The 23,818-nt window shown below is 40.7% G+C and overlaps 1 protein-coding gene across 4 annotated transcripts in view; it reads right to left on the reverse strand.

Annotated features, from left to right (window-relative positions):
* Positions 1-23,818, reverse strand: part of THSD4 (thrombospondin type 1 domain containing 4) — a 551,036-nt gene that overhangs the window by 498,268 nt on the left and 28,950 nt on the right. For 3 of the 4 annotated variants that reach the window (XM_023654473.2, XM_070234557.1, XM_023654479.2), the window contains exon 3: positions 14,435-14,504. In XM_023654473.2, the coding sequence (XP_023510241.1) occupies positions 14,435-14,504 (70 nt within the window). Of the gene's footprint in view, positions 1-14,434; positions 14,505-23,818 lie in introns of those variants that run through there. The other variant, XM_023654491.2, reaches the window with a different exon arrangement.

Here is a 23,818-nt window from a genome sequence, read left to right on the forward strand (position 1 = left end):
TCCACTTTGTGCCACTCACCCACAGGTAATAAACATACTCAGAAAAAAAATCAGAGATCTGAAGGGGAATCCTGGCCAGAAACCAGGAAGAGGCTAAGAGGCCAGGACCGCCCCATTATCCCCAAACTAAAATCTGAAGATGCTCTCTTCCTGCTACATTGTATTCCAAACACAAAGTCCTAAGTTTGCGACTCTATTTGTAAAAGAAGCAAATTTGACTTTTCTGCTGTTGGATTTGAATCCAAGAGATTTGGCACAGCATGAATTAGTGAGCATTGACATTCTTCCAGTCCTTAATAAGGTCTTTTTACTTTAATTTCTTCATTTCTCATAAGTAGAAATACGCTTAATTTTTCAGAAGCAGTCAGTTATATTTATGCCATTAGAAACAGAAGGCCTGACAAATACCAGCTGGAAAAGACACAGTGTCTGCTTGAGAGTCAGCTTCCAATTCTGCAAGGGTTCTGTAGCTGGACACTCGCTAATGAGAGTGTGCCTTATGCTGTCCTTTGAAGAGCATCTTTGTTTCCCGGTAATTCTCAAAGGACAATCCCACACTGCTCCAAGGACTTTCATGACCATTTCAGTACTGGCATTTTATGCACTTCTTCCTCCTTTTCCTCCCCTCCTTTCTTTCATTGAGGTATAATATACAGGGAGTGCATAAAGTATGCTCGTTGTAAATGTATGATATTTTACACTCTTAAGACCTATAATAACCACCACCTTGGCCAAGATTTGGAATATTTCCAACATCCCTGAAACTTTCCTCATGCTCTCTTGCTAGTCAGTACTCATGCCCACATAGGTACCCATTATTGTGATTTTATTTTTACCACAGATGAGCTTTGCCTGTTCTTGAACTAAATATAAATGGAATCATACTGGAGGTACTTTTGTCTCTGGCTTCTTATGATCAATAGGAAAAATTTATTCAGTGAATTCACTGAATGAATTCACGTGAAATTCATTCAGTTGTTGCTTATCTCAGTAGTTTATTTTTAACAGCTTTCCTGAATTATAACTGACACACAATCAATTATAATATTTGAAGTGTACAATTTGATAAGATTGCTCATATGTATTCACCCATGAAACCATCACCATCATCAAGATAACGCTCATATCCATCACCCAAAAAGTTTCTTTGCACGCCTTGGTCATCCTCCCTTCCTCTCATCCCCTACAAACACTGATATGCTTTCTGTCACTATAGATTATTTTACATTTCCTAGAAGTTTACTGAAATGGAGTAATACAGTATGTACATTTTTTGTGTAGGTTCTTTCATTCAGCATAATTATTTTGAGATTCATCCATGTTGTAGCATATATCAATAGTTCCCCTTTTTTCATTGCAGAGTAGTATTTCTTTGTATGGATAAACCAAGCTTTGTTCATCCATTCACCTGTTGACGGACATTTGGGTTGTTTCCAGTTTATGGCAAATAAAGCTTCTATGAACATTTATGTACAAGCCTATGTATGGATATATATTTCCTTTTCTCTTAGATAAATACTACATCACATGACAGGCAGGTGTGTAACTTTTTAAGAAACTACCAAACTGTTTTCAAAGTAATCTATCATTTGTATATTCCCACTGGCAGTGCATGAGGGAACCAGTTCCTCCATATCCCCATCAGGACTTGGTATGATGAGTCTTTTTCATTTCAGCTACTCTAATAGGTATGTAGTTATAACTCATTGTGGTTTTAATTTCTATTTCCCTAAATAACTAATGATGTTGAGCATCATTCTTGAGCTTACTTGTCAGTTTGCTAACATGTATCTTCTTTGGTGAAGTATCATTTCAAATCTTTTGCTTACTTTTGTATCTCTTTGTTTTTTCCTTATGATTGAGTTTTCAGAGTTCCTTATATATTCTGAATACAAGTCCTTTATCAAATATATGCTTTGTAAATATTTTCTCTCAGCCTCTGGCTTGCCTTTTCATTCTCTTAAGAGTGTCGCAGAACAGTAGAAGTTAGTAGTTTTGATAAAGTTCAATTGGTCAACTTTCTCTTTTATGAACTATGAGTCTAGTGTTGTATCTAAAAAATCTGGCTAGTCCAAAGTCACAAACATTTTCTCCTTTGTTTTCTTCTAGAAGGCTTATAGATTTAGGTTTTATACTTAGATCTATGATCAATTTTGAGTTAATTTTTGTATATTGTGAAAGGTATTGATTGAAGTTCACTCTTCTGCAAGTGGATATCCAATTGTTCCAGCATTATTTGTTTAAAAGACTACCCTTTCTCCACTCAATTATCTTTGCACCTTTGTCAAAAATCAGTTTTCCTTATATTTGTGGGTCTATTTCTGTTCTCTAACAGAACCCACTCTCTATTTATCTACCTTTACACCAATAACATGCTATCTTGATTACTGTAGCTTTATAATAATATAAATATCAGGTAGTGTAACTCTTGCAATTTTGTACTTCTTTTTGAAACTTGTTTTGGCTATTGTAGGTCCTCTGCATTTTCATAAGTATTTTTGAAATTTTTGCAAAAAGTCTGCTGGAAATTTTATTGGAATTGTGTTAAATCTATAGATTAATTTGGAGAGAATGGATACCTTAACAGTATTGAGTTTCTTGATTCACAAACATTGTATATTTCTCCACTTATTTAAGTGTCCTTTAATTTCTCTCAACAATGGTTTGCAGTTATAAGTGTAGAGGTCTTTCACATCTTTTGTCAGATTTATCTTTATTTCATATTTTTCATGCTATTGTAAACGATATTCTTTTTTAATTTTTCTGTTGTTCATTGGCAGTTGATGGAAATACAGTTGACTCTTTGCATATTGATCTTATATAAAATAATTCAGCTAAACTCACTTATTTCTAGAAGCCTTTTTTAGATTTCATCAGATTTTCTGCAGATAATTTTTCTGTCTACAAATAAAGACAATTTTACTTCTTCTTTTCCAATCTGGATGCATTTTCTTTCTTTTCATTGCCTTACTGCACTGGTTAAAACTTCCAGTACAATGTAGAATAGAAGTGGTGAGACAAGACATCCTTGTCTTTCCTGGTCTTAGAAGCAAAATATTCAGTCTTTCACCATTAAGCATAATTAGCTATAATTTTTAGTAGATGTCCTTTATCAGGTTAAAGCCAAGTTTCTTTTTATTCCTACATTGCTGAGATTTTTATCAGGAATGGATGTCAGATTTTGTCAAAATTTTTCTGCATTTAATGAGATAATCATATGGTTTTTCTTTTTTGTTTGTTAATATGATGAAATACATTGATTCATTTTTAAACGCTAAACCAACCTTGTATTCCTGGAATAAAGCCTTTTTCTTCACGATGTATTATCATTTCCTATAAGTTGGATTTAATTTGGTAAAATTTAAGAACTTTTGTATCTATGTTCATAAGGGATAATCACCCATAGTTTTCTTACCTTGTAATATCTTTATTTGGCTTTGGTATGAAGTGCTGGTTTCACAGAATAAGTTGGGAAGTTTTTTCCTCTTCAATTTTCTGGAAGAGTTTCTGTAAAATTAGTTTTGGTTTTTTTTTTTTTTTTTTTTGGAAGATTAGCCCTGAGCTAACATCTGCTTACAATCCTCCTCTTTTTGCTGAGAAAGGCTGGCCCTGAGCTAACATCCATGCCCATCTTCCTCTACTTTATATGTGGGACGCCTACCACAGCATGGCTTGACAAGCGGTGCCATGTCCGCACTCGGGATCCAAAGTGGCGAACCCCGGGCCACCAAAGCGGAACAAGCGAACTTAACCACTGTGCCACCAGGTTGGCCCAAAATTACTATTATTTATTCCTTAAATGGTTGTAAGAATTCACCAGTAAAACCATCAGGAACCAGAGCTCTCTTTGCAGGAAGGCTTTTAACTACAAATTCCATTTCTTTAATAAATATAGAACTACTCTATAGGTTATCTAGAAGAAATAGCTTATCTACTTCTTCTTCAGGGAGCTTTGGTAGTTTACATGCTTCAAATAGTTTGTCTTTTTCATCTAAATTGTTGAATTTACAGGAATAAAAGTATTCATAATCTTTCCTTATTATCTTGTTAATATCTACAGAATGTGTAGTGATTTCACTACTCTGTGTTGTGATAATGGTAATTTGTGTCTTCACTGTTTTCTCTCCCTGATCACTCTAGCCCAAGATTATCCATTTTATTGATTTTCTCAAAGAACCAGCTTTTGGTTTACATGGTTTTCTCTGTAGTTTTTCTGTTTCTATTTTATAGATTTCTGCTTTGATCTGTATTATTTCCTTTCTTCTTACTTTAATTACTTTTCTTTTACTAGTTGCTTATGGCGGAGTCTGAGGTCATTGATTTGAGACCTTTTTGTCTTTATAGGTATTTAGTTATATATATTTTCCCCTAAGTGCTGTTTTAGCAGCATTCCACAATTTCTGATATTTTGTGTTTTCAATTTCACTCAGGTCAAAGTACTTTCTAATTTCCCTTTCATTTCTTCTTTGACTCATGGATTGTTTAGAAGTGTGTTACTTCATTTCCAAACATTTGGGAATTTTCCAGATATCTTCCTGTTGCTGAGCTCCAACTTAATCCCATTGTGATCAGAGAACAAACTGTCTGTGACTTGAATCCTGTTGTACTGAGACTAAGTTTTATGGCCCAAAATATGATCTATCTTGATAAGTGTTCTTCATGTACCTGAAAAGAATGCATATCTAATTTTGTTTGAGGAAATGCTCTACAAATGTCCACTAGGTCCAGCTGGTTGATAGTCAGACAAGTGTTCTACATTCTTACTGACTTTTCTGTCTGTGTGCACTATCAGTATCAGAAAGGGATACTGAAATCTCTGACTATAATTGTGGATTTGTCTGTTTCTTTATGCAGTTATATCAGATTTTGCTTCAATAATTTGAAGGTTTATTATTAGGTACATAAATGTTTAGGATTGTTAAGTCCTCTTGACGAACTGACTCCTTTGCCATTATGAAATGACCCTCTTTATCCTTGGTAATATTCTTTGCTCTAAAATCTACTTTATCTGATAGTAATAGAGTCCCTCCAGCTTTCTTGCGACTACTGTTAATATGGTATCTTTTTCCATCCTTTTACTTTTGACCTATGTGTGTCTTTAAGGGTGTTTCTTATAGATAGCATACAGGTGTGTGTCTTGTTTTTTATCCAATCTGTCAATCTCTGTCTTTCAGGTAAGGTGTTTTTGTGATTACTAATATAATTATATCTAAGTCTACCACCTTGCTACTTGTTTTCTAGTTATCCCGTCTGTTGTTTGATCTCTTTTCCTCTATTTCTGTCTTCTTTTGAATTATTTTTATGATTCCATTTTTTCCCTTTTTTGGCTTGTGAGCTAAAATCCTTTGTTTTGTTACTTAATGGTTGTTTTAAGGTTTAGAGTATACATCTTTAACTTATCAAAGTCTACCTTTAAGTAATATGATACCATTTTACATATATTATAAGAGCTTACAATACTCTGCTTCCATTTATCCTCTTCTGGCATTTATACTATTGTCATACATTTTACTTATACATATATCAGAAACCCCAAACACATTATTATTTTTATTTTAAAAGTCAATATTTAAAAGTGATTTAAATAATTTTTTAAAAACCTTCTATATTTACTCACGTAGTTATCATTTCTGGTGCATTTTATTCCTTTGTATAGATCCATATTTCCATCTGATCTCATTTTCCTTCTGCCTAAAGAATTTCCTTTGACAATTCTTGTGGTGCAGGTATAGTACAGCATTTTTATGTCTGTAAATGTCTTTATTTTACTTTCATTTTTGAAAGATTTTTTTTCCAGGTATTGAATTCTAGGTTGAGAGTTTTATTCTTTCAGTACTTTAAAGATGTTGCTTCACTTGCATGAGTGACAGGAGACAAGGAATCTGATGTCTTATCTTTGTTTCTGTGTATGTAATGTGTTTTTTTCCTAGAGGCTTTTAAAGTTTTTTCCTTTATCACTAGTTTTGAGCAATTTGATTATGGTTTGACTTGATGCCATTTTCTTCATGTTTCTTGGAGTTCGTTGATATTCTTGGGTTCACAGTTTTGACCAAATTTGGAACATTTACAAATATTATTTTTTTAATATTTTTCCTGTCAGTCCCTCCATCTCTTCTCCTTTTGATACTCTAATGGCACATGTATCAGCCCACCTGAAGTTGTTCCAGAGCTCCCTGATTCTCTATTCATCTTTTTAAATTCTTTTTTTCATTTTGTATTTCACTTTGGAGAGTTTCTACTGTTACATCTTCAAGTTCACTTATCTTTTCTTCTGTACTCTCTAATTTGCCATTAATCCCATCCAGTGTATTTTTCATCTCAGATCTTGTCATTTTGATCTCAAGAAGTTTGATGAGAGTGTTTTTTGTATCTTCCATGCCTCTACTTAACTTTTGGAATATACAGAATACAGTTTTGTTTTGTTTTGTTTTGTTTAAGTAAGATGGGCACCTAAGCTAACATCTGTTGCCAATCTCTTTCCTCTTCCCCTTCTCCTTCTCCTCCCTAAATCCCCCCAGTACATAGTTGCATACTTTTACTTGTGGGTCCTTCTAGTTGTGGCATGTGGGATGCCGCCTAAGCATGGCCTGATGAGCGGTGCCATGTCCGCACTCAGGATCAGAAGCAGCAAAACCCTGGGCCACTGAAACACAACACTCAAACTTAACCACTTGGCCACAGAGCTGGCCCCCCGGAATTCAGTTTTAATATCTTTTAATATCCTTGTCTTCAAATTCTAAAATCTGTGTCAATTCTGAGTTGGTTTCAATTGACTGATTATTCTCCTCATTATGAAGAACAATGCTAATGTTTTTCTGCTTCTGTGCATGTCTGGTAATCTTTCACTAAATGCCAGACATCTTGAATTTTACCTTTTTGGGTGCTGAATATTTTTATATTCCTATATTTGTGAGCTTTGTGCTGGGATAGTTAAGTTATTTAGCAACAGTTTGATCCTTTCCAGTAGTACTTTTATGATTTGTTAGGTCTAGACGGATGCACAGTCTAGGGTCAATTATTCCCCCAGTACCAAGGCAAGAGATTCCTGAGTATTCTTTCCAATATCCCTGAATTATGAGTTTTTGAAGTCTGGCTGCTGAAAAGAGTCACTGTTTCTGGTCCTGTGTGAGTACCAGGTGCTGTTCCCTTTAATCTTTTTGAAAGGTTCATTTTCGGCCTCAGGTTGTGAACTCACATGCACGTGCTGATCAGTACCGTGCTGCATCCTTGAGGAAGACCCCTGCAGATCTCTGTAGTCCCCTCTCTGTGTGGTTCTCTCCTCTCTGGTACTCTGTCCTGCAGACCTCACCACCGTGGTCTTGCTGGACTCCCAAATCCATCTCCTTAACTCAAGGAGTCCAACAGGTTCTGCCTGGATTCCCATTTCCTCCTCCCGTCCAAGGATGGGAAACTCTCTCAAGGCAATTAGCTGGGAAAAGTTTAGGGTTCAGCTCTCTCTCTCTGAGGGATTGCTGTCTTTTGCTGATTGATATCCAGGGTTTTGAAAACCACTGTTTCACATATGTTGTCTGTTTTGGTTTAGCTTTGGTTGTTTCCTGTGACAGGGTAAGAAAAAATCCGGTCCCTGTCGTTCTATCTTGGCCATATTGCTTTTGTTCTAGAAGGAAAGGTCAACCCAATCCCTGTTGTTCCATCTTGTGCCTGGAAACACAAGTCTAGTTTTTAATTGTTGTTTCATGTTATCTTGTATGGATGTACTATAATTTATTTATCCATTCTCCTGTTGATAGACTTTTGGATTATTCCTAATTTTGAGTTATTGTAAATAAAACTACTATGAACATTCTTATGCATATGTTTTGGTGGATACATGCACTCATTTCTCTTGGGAAATACCTACAAGTAGAATAGCCAGGTCATTGAACAGGCATGTGTTTAGCTTAAAGATATGCTGCCAAACAGTTTTCCAAAGGGTTCACTATTGTAAACTCCCACCAGCAAGGTATGAAAGTCCTAGTTGCTCCGCATCCTCATCAGCACTTGGTACTGTCTGTGTTTTTCATTTTAAGCCATTCTGCTGGTGTCTCATTTTAATTTGTATTTCCCTAAGGACCAATGATTTTGATTGAGCACCTCTTCATACTGGCCACGAGAATATCCTTTTACATGAAGTGTCTGTTCAAGTCTTTTGCCCACTTTAAAACTGGATTGCTTAACTCTTAATTTCTTAAGTGGGTCTTTTTTAAATACTTCTGAACATGAATCTTTTGTCAAATATATTATTGTGAATATATTCCCCCTGTTTATAGCTTATCTTTTCACTCTTTTTATGGTGTATGTTGATAAACAAAAGTCCTCAATTTTAGCAGAGTCCAGTTCTTTCACAGTTAGTTCTTTTGGTGTCTTGTTTAAGAAATCCTTGCCTGCCCTAAATATTGCAGATATTTTCATGTTTTCTCCTAAAAGCATTACTGTTTTATCCTTTCTTCTTCTTGACTATAGCAGCAGTAATATGAGAAATTTTATATAGTCTACAAGTTCTTTTTGCCCTTCCATAGGCTTTCTGTTCATATCCAACTGTGTGACATTGTCAAGAGGCAATCTGAAGTCACTGGCTGCACCTCGTGTGCAATAATAGTAGGCTCTAGACCCACTACAAGGTCCCTGCTGTTCACACTGAGGCTTGCTAATCAGTCAGCAAGACAAATATTTCACTCCACCCTTACTTCATTCTGTAGTGTCTCTGTTCTTTTTGTTTGCAAGTTTCTATAAATAACATGTTGAAGAGCACTTCTCTTTGGCCGGTGGCCCCAGGAGTAAGTCCCTTTTTCCTTCTTTTAATTTTTCATTGTTTTCTAAATTCTCTTTAACAAACATGCATACTTTAAATAAAAAAAGTAAACTTAAAAAGAACACATTGAGCAGTTATGATGAAAGTATACATGTGATTTTCCATTTGTAGAAATAAAGTACAATGTATCATGATTCTTTCCTGTAGAGATTATGTTGACCACACACATTACGACTTGTAAAGCAGCTTGCTCAGTGAATGTCTGTTGGGCAGACAGTAGAACAGTTTCATTAACCTAAAAGCTTTTTACAATCAACATATTTTCCCTTGCTAATAATGAGTGGTTTTTATTAAAGTCTCGGTCAAGTTTTTTCCTGCTCTTAGTCTTCGTTCTTAGTCTTACGTTATTTGCAAATGAAGTCAAAGAGAGTTTTAAAAATATAATCATTTGCCATATGTCATTAAACAACCACCAAGAACAGAGGTTGGGCCATCCTTTGTGATACTGCCCATGTTGCAGGAGCAAGAGGAAGACTTCTGGACAGAAATATCTGGAGAGAGCTATTCACACTGCACCAGAGTCCTCTTTTCTTGCACTATTACAGGACGGTTTTTACAGAGACGTATCCAATCACCCGAGCAGCATTTAGAAATGCATAGTTTACTTGACAGCATTTACAAATTATGTCTTTTCCTCAGAATAACTTAGACTGTAGAAATGCTTCCATATGCTAAAGTTGGACATGCTGTTGTAACGAGAAAGAAAAAGAGATGTCTTTTAGTGGGTAGTTTTCATAGACATGCTAAACTACGATATGCACAAATTAGTAATGCTGTCCCTTAAGCATTTACCACAAATGGTTTTCTAATTCTTTCTGCTGCTCTCTGTTAGAGAGTGGGAGCGGATTTTACCACAAAACAATGGGTCAGCAGGAATTCAATTATGATTTATCTAAGTAATGAAAACAATTGATAGCAATCATAATTCTTATGTTTTAATGAAATAATATACTTTTTTTTCCTCAAATCCTCTGTGTTCCTTAAAGTCCCAGGAGGAGACAATTTTCAACTTCAAATTCCAAAACACGTCTACTTGCATTTAACTCCTCCCTATCCTGACTTAGAGCAGTGGTCAGCAAACTGGCCCAAGAGACAAATCCAGCCACTACTTATTTTTGTAAATAAAGTTTTAGTGGAACACAGCCATGCCCATTCATTTAAGCATTGCCTATGGCTGCCTTTGTGCTACAAAAGCAGAGCTGAGTAGTTGTGACAGAGACTTTGTAGCCCAGAAAGCCTAAAACATTCAAAACTGGCCCTTTATAGAAAAAGATTTTCAACTCCTTTATTTTGTTGTTGTTGTGAGGAAGATTAACCCTGAGCTAACATCTGTGCCAGTCTTCCGCCACTTTGTACACGGGATGCCTCCACAGCATGGTTGACAAGTGGAGTAGGTCCGCACCTGGGACCGAACCCAGAAACCAGGCCGCCAAAGTGGAGCGTGCCGAACTTTAACCACTCAGCCAGGGGGCGGCCCCTCGGCTTCTTTTTAATAAGTATCTCCTTACTTCTTATGTGGCAGAAATAAATGGATGATGCTCCTGCCAGTATTGCTTCTGCCGCCAGGATTTTGAGGATATAACCAGGCAGGATGACAACCATGGCTCCACAAACTCCAATGAAACATCAAGAAGAAATCCACCCGCCAAGAAAGCACTGAATCCTTTCTTCTCCGGGGCGAGTGACAATGACCCTGGCAGCTGAAATCCACAGAATTATATTTCAGGATAGTCCTAAAATTACATTCTCCAAGTAAAAGAATCCACAAATGATTCCAAAAAAACTTTTTTTAATCTTTCTACTGCAGAGTTCTTAAAAATATTTTGACGAGAAGGTACAGTATACCAAGGTGTGATATATTTTGCTTAATTTTTAAATTTAATATCCTAAAGAAACTCATAACCCTTTTTTCTTTTGATTTCTCAGAACAAACACTTTCAGAAACATGAGGGCAATATTTACTTGTGAACCTTTTGCTCAGGCTATATTTATATTGTCCAGGGTAACTTGAAAAATTAACAGATAGCAAAGTAAATTGATCATTTATAAAATATTTTCAGCTATGATGGTCTATTTGAATAACAACAACAAAAAAGAACACTGGTAGATTGATTCAACTATTAGGATTAACAACCCTGGCAATTCCAAACAATAATGAATAATATAACTTAATAATGAAAATAGACAGTCGTCTTAGTCCATTCTGGCTGCTGTAACAACAATATCAGACTAGGCAGCTTATGAAGAACATAAATTTATTTTTCACAGTTCTGGAGGCTGGGATGTCCGAGATTAAGGAGCCAGAGGATTTGGTGTCTGGGGAGAGCCCATTTCCTGGTTCATAGACAATAGCCTTCTTGCTCTGTCTTCAAATAGCAGAGGGGCAAGAGATCTCTCTGGGATCTCTTTTATAAGGGCACCAATCCCCTCATGACCTAACACCTCCCAAAAGCCCCACCTCCAAATACCACCACACTGGGGATTATGTTCCAATATATGAATTTCAGGGGATACATTCAGTCTATAGCTTTCCACCCCTGACCCCCCAAAATTCATGTCCTTCTTGCATGCAAAATACATTCATTCCACCCCAATAGCCCCAAAAGTCTTAACCGGCTCCAGCATCAACTTTAAAGTCTAGGTCCAAAGTCTCATCTAAATCTCATCTACATCAGATATGGTGAGACTGATTCATACTGAGGCAAACTGCTCTCCCGCTGTGAACCCATGGAATCAAACACGTTATGCGCTTCCAAGATACAATGGGGAGACAGGCACAGGACAGATATTCCCATTCCAAATGCGACAAAGAGGAAAGAAGAAAAGAGTGAAAGGTCCCAAGGAAGTCCAAACCCCAATGGGGCAAATTTCCCTAGACGTTACAGCTCAAGAATAATCTTCCTTGACTGAGTGTTCCGCCCCCCTGCCCACAGCTTTGCTGGGCAAGGGGTGGGGCCCCAAGGCTCCAGGCTGCCCTGCCCCCAGAGCTTTAGACAGCCCTGTCCCCACTGCAGCTCTCTGGGTTGGGGGTTCCAGGACCACAACCCTGCTGGGAGGTCATGTCCTTTGCAATCTAGGTGGAGGCAGCCATGCCCCCACAGCTCTGCTGGGCACAGCCCGTGCCTCCCTGGGCCAAATGCAGCAGCAACTGGACAGCCAAGGAGCTCAGTACCAGAGTGCAGAGAGTGGAGACCACCAAGTGAGGTGACACCAGAGGTGAGCCAAGGTCAGAAGGCCCAGCAGCCCCTCCTCTGCATCCTTCCATTGTCTTGGACAATAGCTCCCAGCTTCTGTCAAGATGGCTGACTAATCTCCTTATCAAATGGTCTCTCAGCCACACCCTTAATGTTCTTCCCAGAACAAGATTTCTCTATCTTTTCAACGTGGATACACTGAGAATTTTCCAAACCTTTAAGTCATTTCTCTCTTCCCACATTTTACTACAAGCATCAAGAGAAACAAGGCCACTCCTTCAACACTTTGGTTAGAAATTGCTTCAGCTAAATACCTAATTTCATTGGTTGCAAGTTCTACCTTCCAGAAAACACTAGAACACGAACACAATTCAGCCAAGTTCTTTGGCACTTTACAACAGGCACGGCCATTCCTCCAGTTTCCAGTAACATATTCCTCATTTCCATCTGAGACCACCTCAGAATGGCATTTAACATCCATATTTCTACCAACTTTCTGTTCTCTAAGTACACAGGCTCTCTCTACAGCTTCTCCTCTTTTCTTTCTGAGCCCTCACCAGAATTGCCTTTAAAGTCCATTCACGGCAATGTATGCTTTTTCAAGCATGCATCTAAAAACTCTTCCAGCCTCTACCCTTTACCCAGTTCTGAAGCCACTTCTACATTTGTTCCAGCAGCAATCCCACTTCTCAGTGCCAATTTTTGTCTTAGTAAGTTTGGGCTGCTAAAACAAAGTACCACAGACTGAGTGGCTTGTAAACAACAGAAATTTATTTCTCACAGTTCTGGACGCTGGAAGTCCGAGACCAGGATGCCAGTATAGTGCCGTCTTCTGGGTTGCAGACTTCTGGTAAGCTCACATGGCAGAGCAGCAAGCTCTCTCACGACTCTGTTGAGAGCACTAATCCCATTCATGAGGGCTCCACTCCCACGACCTAATCACCCCCCAAAGATCCCACCTCCAAAAACCATCACATGGGGGATTAGGTTTCAACCTATGAATTTGGGGGGACACAGACACTCAATCTACAGTAGTTGTCCTCTGATTCTCAAAATTATGAATAGGGATGATGCAGTGGAGTGAAGGGGTGTACATTTCCAAGTGACTCCAACAAAATGATGCTTAGACCTCCCAGGTTTTCCATTCATTCAGTTAGTCATTCAACAAGTAGTTTATTGAGCACCTACAACATGCAGGCTGTATTCCAGGAGCTGGGAACATGGCAGTGAACAAGACAGGTAAGATTCTACTTTCATGGAGCTGACGTCAGAGTAGGGAATACAATACAATATAGGTTTATATCTGATCCAGAAAAACAAAGCCAGAACATAATCCACAGACCTAAAAGAAATTAGACTAATCAGACAAGATCATCAAGAGCTGCTCCCAAGAAGGTCTTATCTAGCCAAAACTGTGTACATACTCTCTTTTCTCTGCTTCTTTCTCTCCTGGACATCCCCTATAAAAACCTTCTCTCAGCAAAGGTTCCAACCAACTCAGTCACACTCAGACACAAACAGCTGACCTAGTATTCCACTCAGAAGTGTGTGCATTTCATTACAAGTAGACGTGAGGAGCTCCCAGAGGGCAGAAAGGGATTTCAGGGACCTTCTCAGAGTCACATTATGCATCTGTTCCTAAGGAAACATTTATCACACACCTGCTCTGTGGCAGGACAGTAGCTGGCTTCTTTAGGCAACAGCAGATAGTTCATCTACTATGAAACACACAAAGCCTGAAGGGAAGCATGCTTGATACAGTCCATTTGTCCCTCCAGATGCTCTGACCACCCTTTTCCACCCAGCCCTGTTGCCCAGGAGGCGGGCCTTTGAGGACTGCATCAAGGGCTTTTCATTTTCCGTCTTGGGTTGGCTTCAGCTAAAGGAGTCAGCAGCAGGAGATGGCGGGGAGGAGCAAAGACAGGGCCAGGTCCTTATTTCCCTGCTCCCTCCCTGCCTGGGTGCTGGTCGGCAGTGGCTGTGTCCTTCTAACAAAGATCCTGGCTCCCTATAAGGGCATCCTCTTGTGTAGCTACAGCCACAGCTTTAGCTATCGCTCTCTCTGACATCTGTACCTGTTTCCCCTGAAGGTGCCCCTAGAGGGGCTAAAAGCTCCATGCTGGCGCTCCCCCATTCCAAGGTGGGTAGAGTCTTCTCACTGACCTTTCCATAACCGCCCCTTTCTAACGGACACCAGTTGCAAAGCCAGCACTGCTCTCAGGTCAGAAACTGACTCTGGGTACCAGCTTCATTTTTAAGCTCCAAGGACTTAGGAGGGATAGAAGGACTAAAGAACATTCTATAAATGATGTTTCCTCTCAGAATAAGCAGTGACTCACCTCCAAATAGAACAAAACTCAGGGCTGTGACTGGAGTGACCTCAGCCCCTTGTTCAGAGAAGGAAAGCCTCTGAACGGCCATGGCTTACCTTTCTGTGTTCAGTGGAGGGCTGTGGGCAGACGAGCTGGAATCCAAGCAGCAGGAGGGAACCCAGGACACTGAGAAGGAAACATAGCAACAGGCAGGCTGTGAGTTTGTTCCAGGCAGCAGCATCCAGCGGAAGGCAGCATCTCCGTCTCATCATTGGAAGGGCGAGAACAGTCCAACCCTGGCCCTGGGATGTGACCCAGTGAAGATGCAAAGTGCTGGCCCCCGGGAGGGGAGGCAGCCCAGGGCTGTGGGCTGGCCACGGCATGGGGCAGATCTGGGATCAAACCCAGCTTTACTGCTTGCCAGCAGGGTTTCTAGATCAGAACATTCAACCTCTGTGAGCCTCAGTCTCCTGCCTTGTAAGATGGGGATCACAGAAGCTGGCTCAGAGGTTTGGCGAGGACTGAATTAGATAAGACACCGTGCCTGTCCCAAAGTAAGTGCCAGTGCATGCGTGCTTCTTGGGGAGCTGGTAAGTCAGGCTAAAAGTGGGGCTTCTGAGCCTGGCCAGGGAAGGCCCTCTCCTACACCCCAGGCTTTCCTCAGAACCTTTCCTCTGCCTGTCCGTGGCCCTTCAGTGTCACATATGTTCTCCATGGGCGGGATTAGCTGTGTTAAGCCCCACTGTCACCAGCCCTGATTAGGGCTTGTCATCAAATAAAAGGAAGGTGTGGAAATAGGAGCCAGCTGGCCCCGAGACAGCAGGGTGTGCTGGGAGAGTGTGAAGTTTTGGATTCAAACACATCTAGGCTAGAATCCCAACTCCCCCATTCCCATCTGGGTGATCCTGGGTAAGCCAAGGTCTCTGAGTCTCAGTGTTCTCATCTGTAAGGATCATGGATGATGACAGAGGGGAAAACCCCCAGCAGGTTAGTCAGTCAGAGGAGAGGCAAGTATTGTCAATTAATCAAAATGCCTAAAGTCCCTTGATTTCAAATCATCAACAGCGTTGTCTTAAGCATCCCTGCAAAAGGGCCACTGCTTCTGCTTACTTATCTTTTGAATCCTTTTGGGGGTCTAACCCTGAGGGCAGTTTAACTCAGTGATTCTCAACCTTTTTGAAGCCTCCAAAATAATTGCGAGATATGAAACACGGCCCCTGTCCAAGAAAAACTCATCATGTGGAGCTGGAGATGAGGAAAACCTGTCTGAATCTGGCATTAGGGCTTGTGGAGTTAGAAAAGGCTCTCGCCGTCTCTGAGTGTCCCAAATTCCACCCTAACCCTCATTTTGTATGAAAATGAGCCCAGCCCTAGCAGACTGCACAGAATGGATGTGGACAGACTGGTGGAGACTGTGTGATGGGACAAGAAGCAGGACAAAAGGACATGGAAGGAGGTGTTAAATACATCCTTTTTGTTGTCTTAGAGTTGCAGCTGAGGCCCCAAAGCTGAGGACCAAGGGTATTACATATGCACACATTCCAAAGAGAAGGGCTGCACTGTCTATTTAGGACCTGAAAAGGAGGTGTCCCCGACTGCCCTCACCTGCGTCCTGAGCCGTAGGCCTTCACCCGCCTCCAGCCTGTACAAGCAGTGGGGAGTGGGTTGGAGAATGGGAGAAGTTTGCTAGGTGTGGATTTCTTTCAAGAGGGATGCAGGAGTGCTGAGCACAGTGCCTCCAGTCCCCTATGGGGAGGAAAATCAGAGCTCCCTCCCCGACCAAGCAAGGAGAGCAACCATTCAGAGAGCTTGATCTGGAGGCCCAGTGTTTGGGGTGTAAGGACTGGTGCCTGATTCTCCCCTGAAAAGTATCTAAAAGCCAAAACTTGGCTGGAGGGTCTGGGAGGGCAGAGTGGAGACAGCAGGCTGGAGTGGGAGTAGCCTGTGTTTCTAGGGCTTGCAGGGGCAGGAGGTGCTGGGTTTTTCCCATGAGCTACGTGGGTACCATGGAAAGCTGGACTTAGGTTGTCTAGCAAGGACCTCATCAAAGAAGATTGCTCACCAGGGTTAGGTGACCCCAAAAGACAGGTGATGTGTGGTGTGTACCTGTGGAGTACAGGAGGTGGGGGGAGGGTCATAAGGTGATGTGCAGAGGAGACCCCCAGTGAGGCAGAGGTTCTCCAAAGGACCAACCAAAGTGCCCTGAGAGAGGAGAATCCAGAACTCAGACATCTGCCAACAAGGACAGCACCACCAGATTACAAAGAGCACCAATCCTATCGAGATCCTCTTTGCCCAGTGACCTCTCCTCTGCTCCATCCTGGAGGAATTAACAAGGCAGGGTGGGCAGGGAGGGGAACTAAGAGTGTGAAGGAGCCAGCCAAGCCCTCTCGTCCCCACTACAGGCCCAGCCCAGGGGAGGAAAGAAGCTTTAAGTTGGATGAGAGACTGAAATTTTTATATCTGACTAGACTTTCTTTTAATGTACCATATCTATACACAAAATCCTTTCAAGGAAAATAGATAATATGAAATTAGTGGTGAAAAGAATCAAAGAATTGGTTTATAACTTGAAGAGGATCTAGGCCAGTGCTGTCCAATAGAAGTTTCTCTGATGATGAAAATGTTCTATTTCCATACCGTTCAATGCAGAGACACAGATCTGTGCTAAGCACACAAGGCGCTAAGGGTGCAGGTCTAGATGGTGACGTTACTGATGTCTGAGGTTAATACTAAAAGGACAGGCATTCAATCAACAAAGCTATCCCCTCCCATGGACACCTTTTTTGGACTTTTTGATACTTGAAAACAAGACTGCTCATTAAACTTACAATAGACCAGAAAACTGCCCAAGAGTCTTGCAGGGATGGGGCAGGGCATCCAAAGAAGTGGGTTGAACACAGTGGTGGGAAAAGAATAGTTATTTTCTAGTTATATCCTTACTGAATCCAATTTGTCCTCTAAACCAAGTAACATGCGCATCACAACCTAGGAGTCTACGCTCCTTGGTTACATGACCTTTGGCAAATCACCTTGTGCCTCAGTTTCCTCATCTGTAAAATGAGAATAATATAACCTGGCCTGTCTACCTCAAATGAGTTAATGTGCAAGAAAGCACATTATGAACCTGTGCCTGAAAACCTGGATCATTTGTAACACATTCTGGCACTGTTTACTCATTTAAAAAGAACACCAGGTTGGTATGGTTTTGTTAAGAAAACAAACAGCAGCTCCATAATTGTGTTACACCTCAGCTCCTCAAAGTTGCTGGCACACGCCTCAGCCACATACTTGTAATGCAATCAGGAACAGTTTTGCAGAACCACTCATCCCAGGTTGTGCTTCCATAACACGCAGGGGAACTTGGGGAGGGAGGGGGAGCGGAAGATCGGAGGAGGGAAGATTCTGGGTTTTCCTCTGAGAGGAACCGCATTCCAGGATGCCTGGTCAACTCTACTCCCAGGAATGTCTACGCCTCCTTCCCTCTCTCCTTCAGGTGTCTGCCCAAAGCTGTCTCTTCACCTAAGGCTTCCCTGACGCTATATAAACCAGGCTCCCTCTCCCAGCCCAGCCTATTTCTTTTTCTCCACAGCATCACCATCACACATACCGCGTCCTTATTCATTTAAATTTCTCCCTCTGTCCACTAGGATACGAGCTCCATGAGATCATGTTTTGTCACTACTTTATCCCCAAGCCCTAGCAGAGTATCTGCTTTATAGTCCGAACCTAATTCACTGAATTAATGAATGATGCTTCATCATCTTATGACCCATGTAATTTCAAGATAAGTGGAAATATTGTGAATTAACACATTAAAAAATGGCCAAAGTCACTTTAGGAGTGATTTATGAGTGATTTATAAAAATGAGTTATGCTTTTATGAGTGATTTATAAAAATCAGTTGTGCTTTTGAGTTTCTATGTGATTCCCCCAAAATTTGTTTTCACAGGATTTATACAAGGTCTGGCAGCAAAATGTTTGTTGGTGCCTCTTGTTGCAAAAATGCAACACAAGTTATATTTACATGTTCAAAAGATTCTTTTCTTCACTGAGTTGGGCCCTAGCGAAGTTAAAATGCATAGGGGTACCCAATAAAATTCATTGTGGAATAAAATCTTAGTTATTAAATGGGCTCTGCTCTGAACGGAATAGAATAAATTCCCCCAGAGGGGAAATCATTCTTTGGGCTGCAATAACAGCAGCCAGAGCAATATATAACCCCAGGGGCCAGATGAAACTCTGCCAAGGGCTGAAAGTTTGCCACCCCTGCTCAGTAGACTCTGTTTTAGGATACCCCACCCTGCTCACACATACCTATCTGATTGGTAGTCTGTAGCCGTGCCCACACCTCTTCAAAACACTGACAATCTAGCCCAAATCCTTGTTCCTCCTGACCCAATTCAAAATTAATGTTTGGGGAATAGGAGAGCATATGTGTGTCTGTGTGTGTGCGACTCGTGTGTTATTTCACTTTGATAGTTTGCTTTGGCAAACTGCTCTCAGCTTGCAACGTTTTGACAGATTGAAGGCTACCAGGGCTTTTGGCAAACAAATCATACACTCCCCTCCAGGCAGTGGGGAAGCCACATTCCTACCAAGACTTTCCGAATCACCTTGCAGTAGAAACAACCCAACATCTCACACCAGTCAGGAAAAAAAAAAGTTATGCCATTTACCAAGCACTGTTCTAGATTTTAAACACTCCATCATTTCATTTCCTCATGTAGAAAACAATGCTCGTTGAAATTCAGTACAAGATTTACATCATGGAACTGGGCTCTGGGTTTGCCTTAGCCAAGCCCTCCCCACCCCCACCTCCACCCTTCCTCAACTGCAGTGAGGGTGGATCGTGTCACAGCCGCTGTGTACCTTGGATCAGCTCAGCAAACTCAACAACACTGGAGCATATCAAGTAACAAAACAAGGAAAACAGCAAAAAAAAAAAACTTTACTACTTTTCTTCTTCAGTTAATACAATCCAAGAGATATTTTGGGAGCAGCCTGATCACTAGTAAAATTATACCAACCTTAGCAAAAGAGAGGCAAAATCTTAGCATTGAAGCGAAATCTCAACCTACAGCGCTCTGGAGATCAAAAATTTTTGCTAAGCATGCATTTTACCCTGTTCAGCTCAACCCTCTGCCTTCCTCTGACAGCAGCTAAGAGAAAAGGCAGCAAGAGAGGGAGATGGGTTACAAATGACATTAGCCAATGAAGACTTGATGGTTACCACTGATCTCAACGCTTACAAGTACTAATTCATTTAATCTCCACAACCATCCTATCAGATACTTTTATTATACCCATTTTGCAGGTGAGGACATTGAGGCACAGAGAGGCTTTTATGGAAGGGCACGCATACCTACTAAGTGGCAAAGCCTGATTTCAATGCCAGCAGTCAGACTCGGCCTGGACCCTTGACCACTGTGCTCCAGGGCCTCATTAGGACACAACACACCTTTAAACCAAGCATTTGCCATTTCATCACATGAGTTTTCTTCCCTAGTCTGTATGAGGCTGTGGCTTCACACATCCATTTTACTTTCTGTCATTGCTTGCAAAAATAATCAGAAAATAAGTGGGATACTTCATTTATCCAGCCTCACTCTAAAAACATTCTAAATTTTAAAATAATTGAAGCTAACCATTTAAATCCCAAACTTTAAAAAAATGCATTCTATTTATTTCCCCTGCTTTCTTATGCAGAGTATGCTGAGCTTAAGTAACCTTTGTTAGATGGCTCAGAGTCACCAGTGTGAATGGCAATCAATTTGTGCAGCCCTAGAGCAGAGCAGGTGGAGAGCCCAGAAGCTTGCGGCTTTCTGAATCCACCTGGCCTTTTGCTGTCTCTTCCCTGCTGTCAGGCATCACTGACTATACTACGGATGAGCCTGCATCCTCTTAACTCAGCTCCCTTCAGATCAGCCTTGCCCTCGTAAACCTTTAGACCACCAAGCTGCAGCCAAACCAAGACCAAAGAGGCTCTGGGAAAAGAAGTGCCTGGCTTTCGTGGAGTAAATGTTTCCTTTTTATTGCATGGACTTAAGGATACCTAGTCTCATTGCACACAGGTTTTTATTGCTTATTTCCAGGTTCTTGACTCTTGCAGCCATTTGTATTTTCTGGACCAGGACTTCTGGAAAAGTGAGGTGTGCTGTCATGGCACAGCTTTTTAAAACACAAAACCCTTTGCTAAATTCCCCTACTGAATGGTAGTTCCTGGAGAAAAGGGTTTCTGATACATGTTTGCAGCTAGTAGAACAATCATCACAGTCTTGGTCCAAACTCAGGGCTGATAAACAGCAAATGAGTATAAGAATGGAAGGAAAGAAGGAAGTGTGGGGAGAAAGAAGATTGAGAAGGAAGGAGGAAATATCAGTCACTAAAGAAATGCAAAATGCTGCTGTGACCAACACTGTTCATTAATAAAGTGTTTTCTAAATACATCCCAGAATTCTCTGCTGGAAAAATAGAAGAACTGGAAAACGGAAGATAATCCTAAAAGGTGGATTTCTATAAGTTGGAGTTATTGGTCTGATCCCTGGGGGGTCAATGTTAACCTGAGGCATATAAATCCACTGGGGTACATAAGCAATGGGTAGTTGGCAGCCCAATGATCACACCTTGACTCTATTGTACCCTTTTTGGTACAGAATGTTCTAGCAAATCCCACAGTCAAGTACTGAGTGATGAGGACATGGTCCAGATGTAGGACTGTGCCAGGCATTAAGAAAAATCAATGCTGTCTGAATGCCTGCCATCATTTTATAGGTAGGGGTTTGCCAGGGCAGTCCTCCAAAAAACTATTTTATTTCCTCCTAGCCTCCTGCCTACCATTCAGAGGGTCCTACTGGGCTTCCCAGAAAAGACTCCAGCAGGTTCTTCCCTGGCACACTTGTATTCTTCTGCTCCCACCAGATGAGCCGTGTTCACATAGACTCAACCATGTTCCCAAACCTGTTTATATCAATTGCTTTGTAATCACATAAAATATTCAAATAGTACACAAACCCATGAAATAGAGCACAAAAAGAGTTGTTAGCTGATTTTACAAAAATGAAGCTGAATGCTTTGGAAAGACTCAATAAAGGCAAGTAGCCAAGAAAAAAACTTCTGGCAAATTAGGTGTGGATGAGACAACTGTAAATGATTAAGGACAAAAATAACAAAAATCTAGAATCATTCTGCACTCGGATTGCTTTGCAAATGTCTTTAAATTCTCACTCCACTTTAAAGAAACCCAGATGGAAATCTCAGATAATGCTTATAGGTGTGCTCTTCACAAGGAAGACAATCAGGGGTTCATGCTCAAAGAAAAGTCGTTGGCCCCACGTCGAAAAATTGGTGAGTGAATGTACATGTGTTTTAAGTTAAAAATAAACTGTTAAAGGTGTGTGTGTATTATTTCTGCTTTAACCTACTTTTGTAATTAATGATCCTGATCAATTTTCTACTTTATTTCTTTTAACAAAAGATAATTATTAATTTATTCATTCAATATTCAACAAATATTCATTCAGCATCAGCTGGGTAGTGATTTAGATGTGGGCTACACAAACTCTGTCCTGTCTTATCAACACCATGAAGTTTAATACTTATGATCCAAGCCTGGCCTCTTCTCCTCTTCCTTCTCCTCCTGTCCCTCTGCCCTCCTCCCCCTGTTTCTTATCTTCTTCTTCCTTCCCCTCTTTCTCCTCCTCCTCCACCCCATTTCTTGGTCACGGACATAGGGACACAGATTGACCCCATGACCCTTCCCAATTAACACATATTTCCCTACCCCTGAGGGAAGTCTCAGTTTTCACTGATCAATCATCACTCAAATATTACTATTTGGGACATTCTCTTTCTCACACTTACAAACATACTTTCTCAACCCATTTCTTTCTTTCTTTCTATATTCAGGATCTTTTTCAGTTGCCCCAAAACAGCCACCTTTCTCTTTCTTATTTCCTCAATCCCTTCTGGTTGTATTTCTAAGCAAACTAGCTGACAGGCATTACAGCAATACACTTTTACTGAAGCGTATATCGAGGAAAAGAAAAGCCTTACGTTTCCGAAGACTAAAACCAAACACTTGACCTAGGGGCATCAACCTGTAACACCCTGAAAATGATCAAGAACTGTCCTTCATCAGATCTATAAAAATCACCATCTAACTCTGTAATCTTTCTAATTACATCTGCATGTCTTCAAAAACTATTCAAAATAAGAATCACTAAATCAATTTTATTTCCTGCCAATTCAACCACTTATTTGGCTTTTTTCAATAGTTTTGTTTTCATCTATGTTTTCATTTCAAACACAAAATATGTCAACAATACTAAAACACTCCTCGAGGTCAAGGAAGAGCCCTGACCAAGCCAACTGGCTCTAGAGACTTCGCTGGCTGGCCATGGTAGGTAGCTATCATCACCTGTTTATATGACTTCTAGGGAGAAAATTGTGTCTCCTTCCCTAATGTGAACACACACATAAAGATGTAACTGTGCATACAACAAGAGGTGCGCAATTTGGAGCAAGATTTTAAGAAATATAAACACTTCTATATCATTTAGTGCTGTTTCCTCTCTAATTTGTAACAGGTGACAAACATTCCTTACTCTAGACTTGACTCATACTTGGGTCCAAAAGGATTTTACTTGCCCTGCATTTTGCATGGCATCCAGAGCTTGCCCAAGGTTCAATGACAGCTCGCTAACCAACTCCATTAAGTATACAAATCTTATGTCTCTTCTGCTGGCTTAACTGTGATTCTCTTTATTACTACAGACTCTGAGCAGGGCCGAGACACTCTTGCTACGTTAACAATCAGGGCTTCTCCATCTCTTTAATAAGGAGAAAGCTGGCCTTCTGTTTCTCTGTGGGGATTTTTAAACTAAATCTCTCCATATCAGAATTGTGAATCCCCTTAAAAGTTTTTTCCTCTCAGGGATTATCTTAGCAGCTAACTTCTAATCTTGCCCTGTTTTCTGTACAGGTAGAGAAATCCTCCAACTTTTCCAACTGATCTTTATGCATTTGGTTGCCTTGATAAATATTAAAAAGCCCTTAATTTGTGTGTGTGTGTGTGTGTATGTGTTTCTCATCTACCAATTTTACCAAAGACCTCTCACTCATAAGGTAACCATAGCCCTTTCCCCAGAACATTTTGAAAAGCATTCAAACAAAAGACACTCTAGTCTTGGGGGTTTTTTCAGGTTAAAATATATGTGCATGGCCCTAGAAGCAGAATGTAGAATGGTTTATGAGTGCCTGGCTTATGAAGAAGGAGACTTGATGGAAATCTCCCGCTGAGCGCTCCCAAAGAATCACCTCTACTCAGAACTCATATTTTCCTTCCCAGTCCTTACAGCAGGACTCAGAGAAATGTCCTGCTGAGCAGCCCTGTTCAAACAACCCCTTCAGCAGGACGCTGATCCTGCAGGCCTGTCACGATTTCCTGAGTTCCGCCCAGAGGGCAGCAAGACCACATCTAGCTTTCCACTACTCCCGTC

The sequence above is a fragment of the Equus caballus genome, chromosome 1 (genome assembly GCF_041296265.1).
Source record: "Equus caballus isolate H_3958 breed thoroughbred chromosome 1, TB-T2T, whole genome shotgun sequence".
Taxonomy (NCBI): domain Eukaryota; kingdom Metazoa; phylum Chordata; class Mammalia; order Perissodactyla; family Equidae; genus Equus; species Equus caballus.